Here is a 12,041-nt window from a genome sequence, read left to right on the forward strand (position 1 = left end):
TACTTCAGTGTAATTGAAAGCAAAAACAAAAGAATTGGCCTCGCTGGTCAGTACTTTCTGAGGGGACTGTGTAAATCATACAAAACTCCCTTCATGATGAGGATATGAAATGTGAGGAAGGAGAAGTGAATAGTCCATTGTTTTATACTGAATCACGTGATCCAGTAAGCAAATTTAAGGAAATATCAGCAGGCCAGTGACCTTTTCCTCATGTGTTCTGAGATCACGGCTCTCCATCACACTGCATGTAGTTTGTTTGTTTTTAATAAAATAAACAGCTGTGGAACTTTTTAATGTGAAATTCCAGCTTTAGATTCAGAATATTAGGAACTGAAACAAGTCCATTAAATTGATTTGTATTTTTTTTTTGTCCAGATTTTTTCTTGTCTGATGTGATGAAACATTTTCCTGGTTTTAAACTCAGGCCTCAGAAAGAGAACGAATTCTCCTGCTGGAAGTTTCTAGACAGGTCAGACTCTGATTCTCCATTGTTAATGTCGAAAGGATCTGGACTCCAACATGTAAATGAGCTAGAAAGCGTCAGCGTCACGTCTTCGTCACGGTATTCACACCGCCCTGTGTAGAGGTGGGAACTGAAAGCCCTTCGCTTCTTTCGTGTCCGCCATTTTAAAGAACGCAGGCGGTGGCTCGTGAAGGTTACAGCGTTCTCTCAGTATAGCAAAAGAATTAAAGTCATGTTGATAAACCACTTTAAACATTCCTGGAACCTGATTTTCTGCTACAGAACAATGTTAATTGTTGACCATTTTCACATCAGTGTCCTCACATGGAGATTTTTAAAAGGACCGTCGTCTGACCTGGAGGAGTTACTGAGATCTTTACGGTAGGAGAAACTGTTTATCAACTTTCTCTTCTCAGAGCAAATCACATTATTCACCTTCTGTAAAATGTTTAATGCTTTATTTAAGTGCACAGGGATGAAATGGAAAATACTGATATTAATATAAATGTGTAATACCTGATTATAATCAATATTATAAAGCTAAAGTGGAGGTTGAGTTTTAACATGATGTTACACAACAGTTTTATCAATATAGATAACAAGGGAAAATAATTTTGGCTTTAATAATAATAATAATAATAACACTGTTTAGTGTAAAATTCCTCCATGATTTGTAAAGACACTGTGGATGATGATAGTTAGTGTGTGACAGAGAGACAGGACAGAGAGCCTGAGTTTTATGGAGCCAAAGTCTGCTTTTATTGGCTGAATTGTTTATTATTTACTGAGATTGTTTTGTGTTTCAAACAATGTCAATTTACAGAGAATTATACACTGGGGGAAACACATGACTGTGATGGGAACAACCACCGAGTAAATTATAAAAAAATTTTAAATTATTATTTGTGCTTCTCCTTTTTAGCTAATAGTCAAAAGTAAACTAAATAATATTAAAAGCTCTGGGTGATTCTCGGCTTATAGTTTGTTTAAAAAAATGATTTATATGAAAGAAACACTTCTCCAGATGACACTAACATGGGCTCCATGTTTGAAATGATCAGTCTTGTGGTTTCTAATTTGGCAGTTTTCACTGAAATACTACAATAATAGTTTGTACAGTTCTGTGCAAAAATCCTCAAAATTAATGAAAAGGTTTGACATATGGACCAGTAAATTAACTCATTTACACTAAACACAACTGAACTAAATCACTTTGTTGTAACTGACTTTAAGCCTCAGGTTCACTGTTGTACAGTTTTATACAAAAATCAGCTGTAAGGGTTTTTTTTTTGTTTGTTTGTTTGGTTCCCCCCTGCCCCCCATCTTGGAGAACTTCATATGGTTCTTCTGGACACGGTGGTTCTCACTCTGCTGCTGTTTCCAAAACCAGAACAGCCTCCATTATGGGTTTATCTGCAATGCGCTCCGTTACTGGCCACTTATACATTTAATTTTTTTTCTCTAACATTTAATGTTTTTTTTTTTAAATGAAACTTTGGAAATGTGGTGGTTCTCTTTTTACTCACATTTAATACCAAAAACATCAAACAAACAGCAAAGAATATTGGTGTCTATAAATAGGGAAATGTTTACATCTTTTGCACAGGACTTGAAATGAACAGCAGGGGGCAGTGTTATGTTCTTATTGACATTGTTTACATGTGTAATGACGTCATTTATAATTTAACTCAAGATCAACGCCCATTAAAAACAGAGAAGGAAAGATCTCTGTGGGCTAAAATGAGCAAGCCTCGGGCCTGATCACGCCTGCTGTGTGTGAAAGAAGCAATAATGGACTTATTGTCATTTACTGAGAAGAACTTTACAGCCTGACTGCTTTAGCATCATCAGGTTTCTAACTGGATGGTTAATTTAATTATTCAATCCCAAACTGGGCAGAAGCAAAACCTTTTAAAAGGCCATAAAGGGGGGGGGGGGATCACAAAAGCAGGAATTTACATGTTTCCATTTATATTGCAGGAGAAACTGCAAACACTGCATTCTCTCTGACTGATAATACAAGCTCTCTGCAGCTTCAGTCTCTTCCGGTTATAAAAGTTGTTTGTTTGAGCTACAACCATAAAGCCAGAACAATCAGTGATCCAGGAAGAAGATCAGACCATCAGGTTTTTCAGGAACTAACAGTACATGTGTTAAACTGATGAGCAAATAAACAAAACACACACACACACCCTAACACAGAGCTCTGTATCTGATCTGATTTGGACAATACGGCTGTAACCCGAGAAGCTTAAACACTGAAAGGCAGCTGGGAAACTGAAGCTGATGATTCATTTAAAAACCCTGATGTGTTCCAGTAAATACCCTGAAACATTTTCTGATGAGCTTGCCTTTCTGACACTTGGTGTTTAGCTGGTCATGATTATATAAATGACATGCAAATATTACACTAATATTAAACACTGATGCCTGAAGACATGCCCCAACCGTACAGGATTTCTCAGCACAACTTGTTAAAATAATTAAAAGGATATTGTGATGTGATGAATTATATGGATCACTTCACATGTGAATACACCACTGAGTCAGGCTCTGCTTCAACAGGCGTTATTCTCGAGTTTTCTTCCTGTAGAGACACAACAGTATATTTCAGTATCGGAATCAGGGTGAGACTTCATCACTCCTGTGGAACTAATGTGATTTTTTTTTTAAACCAAATCCTCTAAAGTATTCCACATCATGATCAATTTCAGAAGTTTTATTTGCGATATTTACCTCTTTAACTCTCTCTGCACTGTGAGCTGGAATTTTCACATCAGCGTAAGTCAGTTCCTCAGTTTCAGACACTAAAGACACAAATGTGATTTAAATTGTATGAAACACAGCTAATGTAAAAACTGAACACATGAACAGAAAGATGCGTTACTTACCTTTTTGCTTTTTATTTTTCAGCCAAATCCACACAAATGCTAATATTATGATTAATAACCCCAGAAGTCCAGCAGATATCAGGGCAGGAAGCAGTGAACGGGAACGATCAGTTTGTTCTGTGAAGATAATGATATATTCAATTATATAAATTATTTTCACAACATGACACAGACACAAGACGATATGGCTGGGCGAGATGACAAAAACATCACATCATGTATTCAGGTATCGCAGAGGCTCCAACTCTTCCGCCATGGGCGGGAGATCTCCCACTTTAAAGAACATTTAGAAAATCCTCCCAACTTCCGGCTGACAACATAAAAATCTCCCGCCCGCCCTTACTACACATGATTAGTTCTCATCTCATTATCTCTAGCCGCTTTATCCTGTTCTACAGGGTCGCAGGCAAGCTGGAGCCTATCCCAGCTGACTACGGGCGAAAGGCAGGGTACACCCTGGACAAGTCACCAGGTCATCACAGGGCTGACACATAGACACAGGCAACCATTCACACTCACATTCACACCTACGGTCAATTTAGAGTCACCAGTTAACCTAACCTGCATGTCTTTGGACTGTGGGGGAAACCGGAGCACCCGGAGGAAACCCATGTGGACACGGAGAGAACATGCAAACTCCACACAGAAAGGCCCTCGTCGGCCACGGGGCTCGAACCTGGACCTTCTTGCTGTGAGGCAACAGCGCTAACCACTACACCACCGTGCCGCCATATGATTAGTTAAAAAAATATAGAATTTGATTATGGCCGTAGCCAGCTATGAGGCCCCTGAGGTACAGACCTCGGTCATTTTTAAGAGCTGAAAATAAATTTGTACGCTAAATATTCAACTGGATAAAAAATAAAGAATAACATTAAAACGTCTCCGTAAAAAGTGCATTGTTCTGTCTTCTGTGTCTGTTTCGTGCATGCGGCTCTGAGACCAAGAACACAAAAACGAATGAGCGCGCGACTCAGGAGAGGAACGCAGTGCAGGAGACACGTTTTTTCATGGTAACCATCAGTGCACTTTCATGAAGCTGTTACCCCTACTCTTTATTCAAACATGGTGGTGTATCCTGATTTTTTTTTCCCCAGAATTTTTTTTTTTGTGTAGGTGTAACGGATGCCAGATTGTGAATGTATCTTAGTTCCATAGGCAGCATGGTTAGGGTATCTTTTGTCCTCATTGCTTGGGCCAGATCAAACCATAAAAGAAGCTTAAATTATTCTTACTCTTGCCACATACATGATTTTTTTTCAAAACTGATGATATTCAGTTCAAACACCATTAAAAGTAATTTCAGGAATAGATCTCTTGTGTGACATGTAATTCACCCCCTCATTTAAATATGCCGAACATTTTTCGGCACATGCTTTGCGCATCACGGACCTCGGTGATTTTAAAATGCTGGCTATGGCCCTGAACTTGATACGTTTATGTTGACGAAAATTTATAGTTGACTTTCCGCTTTTCGTGTGTCTGATATTGTATGGGTGGACTCAAGTGTGTACCCCGCGGCATATGCCGATTCCCCAGTCGGTACACCGATCGGCGTAATGGGGGGATTGGAGTGAATGCCGGAGGCATGCGTGCGCAGATCAAGCGTGCATATGAATCGAGCGGAATTCGGGATGCCGCGGGGTACACACTTGAGCCACCCAACGTCTTAGCAGTTACCGATAAAGCATACAGATGGCGCTATTAATGATACGCACGAGAGAATGAGAAAACCCGCGGCACTCAACCATTTTGTTTGGGTTTTTTTGCATCTGCATTTATCGCCTGCTCATCTTTAACTCCTTGTTCTCTTGAATGAGATAATGAAATGAAGTTCCGTTGGTGGAAATGGCGAAAGCCAAACTACAAAGAAAAAAATATCAGAAAATCACCAAGATAAAGTTGGGCTCGCCTGTCGCGATGGTCGCCAGGGACGAATGACGGACTATTTTGGATGGCAGCAAGACGACCCTGTATCTGACAAGATTAGATCACCAGACCAGACGTTAGATTCTAACAAACTTGTCTGACTTTTGCTAACTTAGACTTAGAAACAGAATATTATTAGAACATTATTATCAGAGGGTCTACCATTGGCAATTTATAATAGTCATTATTGACATTAACATTGAATTTAGGCATATTAAAGTTTGGTCTATAGTCACTGGATTTATCTAGATCCGTTACTATTAATAAGAATTAATTGATACGAAATGTGGTGCATCATTCATATATATAAAAACACACACACACACACACACACACACACACACACACACATATACATATATATATATATATATATATAGAGAGAGAGAGAGAGAGATAGTGTGTATACACAAACCCGATTGCAAAAAAGTTGGGACAAAGTACAAGTTGTAAATAAAAACGGAATGCAATAATTTACAAATCTCAAAAACTGATATTGTATTCACAATAGAACATAGACAACATATCAAATGTCGAAAGTGAGACATTTTGAAATTTCATGACAGCAACACATCTCAAAAAAGTTGGGACAGGGGCAATAAGAGGCTGGAAAAGTTAAAGGTACAAAAAAGGAACAGCTGGAGGACCAAATTGCAACACATTAGGTCAATTGGCAATAGGTCATTAACATAACTGGGTATAAAAAGAGCATCTTGGAGTGGCAGCGGCTCTCAGCATTAAAGATGGGAAGAGGATCACCGATCCCCCTAATTCTGCGCCGACAAATAGTGGAGCAATATCAGAAAGGAGTTTGACAGTGTGTAAAATTGCAAAGAGTTTGAACATATCATCATCTACAGTGCATAATATCATCAAAAGATTCAGAGAATCTGGAAGAATCTTTGTGCGTAAGGGTCAAGGCCGGAAAACCATACTGGGTGCCCGTGATCTTCGGGCCCTTAGACGGCACTGCATCACATACAGGCATGCTTCTGTATTGGAAATCACAAAATGGGCTCAGGAATATTTCCAGAGAACATCATCTGTGAACACAATTCACCGTGCCATCCACCGTTGCCAGCTAAAACTCTACAGTTCAAAGAAGAAGCCGTATCTAAACATGATCCAGAAGCGCAGACATCTTCTCTGGGCCAAGGCTCATTTAAAATGGACTGTGGCAAAGTGGAAAACTGTTCTGTGGTCAGATGAATCAAAATTTGATGTTCTTTATGGAAATCAGGGACGCGGTGTCATTCGGACTAAAGAGGAGAAGGATGACCCAAGTTGTTATCAGCGCTCAGTTCAGAAGCCTGCATCTCTGATGGTATGGGGTTGCATTAGTGCGTGTGGCATGGGTAGCTTACACATCTGGAAAGACACAATCAATGCTGAAAGGTATATCCAGGTTCTAGAGCAACATATGCTCCCATCCAGACGACATCTCTTTCAGGGAAGACCTTGCATTTTCCAACACGACAATGCCAAACCACATACTGCATCAATTACAGCATCATGGCTGCGTAGAAGAAGGGTCCGGGTACTGAACTGGCCAGCCTGCAGTCCAGATCTTTCACCCATAGAAAACATTTGGCGCATCATAAAACGGAAGATACGACAAAAAAGACCTAAGACAGTTGAGCAACTAGAATCCTACATTAGACAAGAATGGATTAACATTCCTATCCCTAAACTTGAGCAACTTGTCTCCTCAGTCCCCAGACGTTTACAGACTGTTGTTCAGAGAAAAGGGGATGTCTCACAGTGGTAAACATGGCCTTGTCCCAACTTTGAGATACGTGTTGTCATGAAATTTAAAATCACCTAATTTTTCTCTTTAAATGATACATTTTCTCAGTTTAAACATTTGATATGTCCTCTATGTTCGATTCTGAATAAAATATGGAATTTTGAAACTTCCACATCATTGCATTCCGTTTTTATTTTCAATTTGTACTTTGTCCCAACTTTTTTGGAATCTATATATATCTTATATATAAATAAAAAATGAAACTCGCCTTCGCACCTACGGCGCTCAAACTTGTCTCCCTCCGAGCTACTCGCAGAGAGGGAGAATCTCCCTCTTTGCAATTTCTTAAGTTGGAGCCTCTGGTATCGTGATATGCATCACAATATTTCAGTACCATAATATCTTTAGTTTGAGGATCATAAAACTCACAATGTCTCAGAAAAATGTACTGTGGGATAACTGATCACAATAATGAGATTAGATCAGATCACTCGGCGCTACATAAGACTCGAACTAATCCCATGATATTTTGATTTTTGCCTCAGATCCATGAGAAACCTGTAACATGATGCTGCACTTGATTAATATTCCATTGCATGTATTTTTTACGGTATTGTTATTAACTCCACTGAATGTGTTCATGGAGCAAAGCTCACTGAGACTTTCACACAAACATTTAAACTAGTGAATTTCTTTCACCAACCAGACTCACAGACCATCACTAATGAATTTATTTTACATCTTAATCTTCAGTCACCTCTGTCTCAGTCCTACATGAATATTCATGATTCTGTTCTGTTCAGAGTGATGATGGTTTCGACACTCTGACGTACCTGAGTTATAATAACAGAGCTGTGTGATGTTGAGAGAAGTTGTTTTATTGCTGACAGGGTTTGCAGAGACACAGATATAAGAGTTCGTATTATTCTCTGGGTGTTGTATCTGAAGTGTGAGATTGAGGGGAACACGGAGATCTGTGTTATTGGTGATGGAGATTCTCTCATTCTTTCTGTACCAGGATAACTTCACATCTTCTCCATTCTCCACAGAGCACAGGGGGAAACACGGCTCTGTAGAAGACACGCTTTGCTTTCCACTTTTTCTGATTACTGGAGCTGATACTGGAGCTGAGAAACAGAAACACAGATTTACAGTAAAACACTGAGTGACAGGGTGGTGTGAGTTACTGTTAATTTCAAACATCCATGAAACAGCTGTAGACAGTCATTCGGTCATAAACTCCTCCTTCAGTCCGTCACACAGCGCTGCACGTGCTGCTTTATCTTCTTACATTTTCCATGTCGTTTGTTTTGGTCTCCGGCTCTGACATCTCATTGGTTTGTTCCTCTAATGTGTTCACCTGTTCTGTGTCTTACTTTAATTAGTTATAAGTTATTTATACCCTGTTGTTTCTCTTCCTCCTCATGTAATTCTGAGCCTTGTTCTAGCTTTATCCCACTTCCCCTTATTCCAGTTTTCTGACCCTGGCATGTGTTATTGTTTTGGAATATGGATTTCCCTGTGATTAGTTTGCCTGCGTGTTTATGAACCTGTTCTTTCACTTCTGACTGAAAATAGTGGAATACCCTTCATAAGGGCACGCTATCTCCTTTCACATACAAAATCCATTACTGTATGGGTGAAAACAACACTGAATAGATGATAAATTTTCATTCCCACTCAGTCTTCCGTAATGGATATCAGGGATTCCCACTTGACTGTATTTAACAGAATGCTATGGAAGGACTTTGGCACAAACCATTAGAAACCAGATGTGATGAATCACTGACAAAGCGGCGAGTCCATTGTTGTGAAAAGCCAAAACTGAAACACTGGCTAATTAACAACACGGCACAAGTCGAGTTGCATCATGTCTCTGAGTCTCTTCCTGTTTCTGAACATTTGTTTTGTTCAAGCAAAGTCGATTTATAATATTTTTGCTGATACACTGGGGCTGCCGTATCTGCTGACTCACTCAATCATACAAGCCTGAGCCCTCGAACTAGACCCACCTGCCTAGCGGCCAAAAATATTTTTGCCTACGAGTGGGTCTAGCCTCACACCATATAAACAAAACACCCCGGGCATCAGATCGTGCCCGCCAATCACAACGCAAGGTTTTTGTTTGGATTCTTTGGGTGGGCTTTTGCAGGAGTGACGACAAAGCTGCGCGACGCTGGAGAAAGCACAACAGGAAAGATGGCTATGGCTAGAGAACAGCGCGCGTTTGACTCCGCTTTGGAATCAGTTTTAGAAGAATTAGACTTGGAGTTTTCGTTGAAACATGAGCAGGAAGAGGCTCTCCGCTCATTCCTTTTCAAGAAGGACGTTTTCGCTGTTTTGCCGACCGGCTATGGCAAAAGTCTGATCTACCAGCTGGCTCCGCTCGTAGCCAAAAGGATGGGGCTAGTTTGTGCAGTACGAAGAATTAATAAACAGCTTTGAAACATTACTTTTTGATTGTTTCTTATTTTCCCGTTATTTTAAATTTAAGGGAAATTATTTCACCAAACACCACTAAATAAAAATAAAAACGCAAAAACAGTTTAAGCAAACCCTTGAAAAACACCTGAAAAAAAAAAAGTTAAGTATGTGGTACAGACTCCAAACTTGTGGTCATTATCTCCAAACTTCTTAATATCTAGAACCTGTTTATTAATTAATACGCATTTTGAAAAATTATTTATTTCAAGGCCTCCCCCACTGCTTTCTGTCGCTCTGACTACGTCACAGTCACTGTTGCGCTGATTGGTCAGAGCGTTGGCCTATACGCACAGAGACAGTTTGAAAGACAGCGGGTTGTTCCTCCCACCCCCTTCGGAAATGTCGACGAGCGAGGCCAGACTAAATATTCACATTTAGTCTGGCTTGCCAGGCTACCCTCGAACTCCAGTTCCCACATAACCAGGAACACCTGCTTTCACTTTCACTCATTACTCCCTTTATTTAAACGCCGCCTTCTGTTAGTCTGTCTTGTTTGTTTTTATTTTCTATCCCGATGCTCATTGTGTTCCTCACTTCTACTGTTGTGTTTTATGCCCGGTATTTGTTGTTACTTTGACTATCCTGTGTAAATAAAAGTTTTTTGCCCTTATATATATATATATATATATATATATATATATATATATATATATATATATATATATATATATAAAAAGGGCTGTAACGATATGCAAATCGAAATCGCGATACGCAGAGCCACGAACCGTATCGCGATACAAGAAGGCAGAATCGCAGTACACCCTTTCAAACTTCTCCTCAGCCCAAAAACAGAGGTGCTTCCAAACTTCAATTCATGAATACTTTATTTAAATTACATTTTAAACTTACTTAAATTACTTTTATTTTTTTATATCTATTAGTAAGTCATTTTTTCGCCGACCTGCGACAATCTTCTGCGAGTCACGCAACGTCCACACTCGCCACTGGCAGAGCATTCATTTCTTTTAAGCGGTCGCCATTCTGGTTGCGACGCGGGGAGCGAATCTGTAAACAAGCAGCTCATTGGCTGGCTAGGTGTGCCACAAGCCAATCACAATCACTTGACCGGAAAGGCATGCAGTGTTGCCAGATTGGGCAGGTTTAGGTGCTTTTTGGCTGGTTTTGAACATATTTTGGGGTGGAAAACGTTAGCAATATCTGGCAACACTGAAGGCATGTCTGCTTGGGCGGAAGCCTTCTGCGGCAGTTACATTTTGACACGCGAGCAATGTTTCACTATAAAAATTCCGTAATTTCCATCTGTTTTCCGCGATCACAGAAAATCATTGGCCCCATGAGAGTGAGACAGTGAGAGAGCCCCCCCCCCAAAAAAAATCTTAACGGATTTACACGATTTGGAAAAATGACTTTTTCAGAACCGAAAAAAAAACAGAGCTTCCGGCTCAACAGTATTATTTTGAGAAATAAAACAGTCTTTGGATATACATTTGTTCATTTTTTCATACATATTACTCATTCTCTGCAGTGGTCTGAATTATTTGTTATTAAATAGTTAATGTAAGTAAGTAAATGTTAAGTCAAATTTACTACTTTAAAAAAACATTTAAAAAAAAATCGTGGGCGTATCGAATCGTGGGTCAAAAAGTGCGATACGAATCGAATCGTGAGTTGGGTGTATTGTTACAGCCCTAATATATATATATATATATATATATATATATATATATATATATATATATATATAAAAAGCAGAAATGTCAGAATCAAGAGAGAGAGAAAAAAAAAATCACAACCTTTATTACAATATATTTTCATAATTTTTGGTATTAGTTACTGTAGTTGGTGTTATATTGAGTGCAGTTTATAAAAAAAAAACAAAAAAAAAAACTTTATTATAGGTATGTACACACACAACAATGATTCTCTCCTATCCACAGTTTTCGTTCCGTGTTTTAGATCTTGGAACGTATCCCCGTGGATACGCCACTCCTGTTGTATCTGCCGATGTTTGCTGGTTGTTTTGAGTCGCTGCCGGTTGGTTTACAGTGAGGCAGTCTGAGCGCCGTCACAATATCACAACATCATTTACATCTCCACCAGCAACGTCACCACTGTCACATGTAAACCTGATGGTTCCGATTCCCGCTAGAGCTGTAACAAAAGATTTCTCTAAATTTTACGAGGTCCCCAGAGGGTAGATTAACGTTTCGACTTTGCCGTTTTGTTCCCATTCACACACGACACCATTCCAGCATAATAACGGGAAAGTTACGGTTTTCTGTGTGAGTGGAAATGGGGTAACTGAGTTTAAGCGCTTGCATTCTGGGTCTGACGATACATTACACGTTCCCTCAACAACCTTTTTTTCTCTCTTGAAATTAAAACAAAACCATGCAGTTTGTCATTGTGAGCAGTGAGTGGTTATGTTTAAAACCATGACCGAAGATAATTTAGTTAGAATCAGTGGATAGTTTCAGACTGTTTTATCTCTGCTCTCTTTTCTCAGGTGTTTTTCATTATTTGACCACTAGTCTATACACTTCCAGATTTGGCACAAATGATGACT

General features: G+C 39.4%; 1 protein-coding gene across 8 annotated transcripts in view; it reads left to right on the top strand.

The window, feature by feature from the left end:
• Positions 1 to 515: 515 nt before the first annotated feature.
• The window catches only part of LOC132883512 (uncharacterized), a 112,121-nt gene continuing 100,595 nt past the window's right edge, over positions 516 to 12,041 (top strand). For 2 of the 8 annotated variants that reach the window (XM_060917223.1, XM_060917224.1), the window contains exon 1: positions 516 to 844. In XM_060917223.1, the coding sequence (XP_060773206.1) occupies positions 696 to 844 (149 nt within the window). In that variant the 5' untranslated portion in view covers positions 516 to 695. The remainder of the gene's footprint in view (positions 845 to 12,041) is intronic. The other 6 variants (XM_060917225.1, XR_009654345.1, XR_009654343.1 and 3 more) reach the window with 6 other exon arrangements.

This window comes from Neoarius graeffei, chromosome 3 (assembly GCF_027579695.1).
Source record: "Neoarius graeffei isolate fNeoGra1 chromosome 3, fNeoGra1.pri, whole genome shotgun sequence".
Lineage (NCBI taxonomy): Eukaryota > Metazoa > Chordata > Actinopteri > Siluriformes > Ariidae > Neoarius > Neoarius graeffei.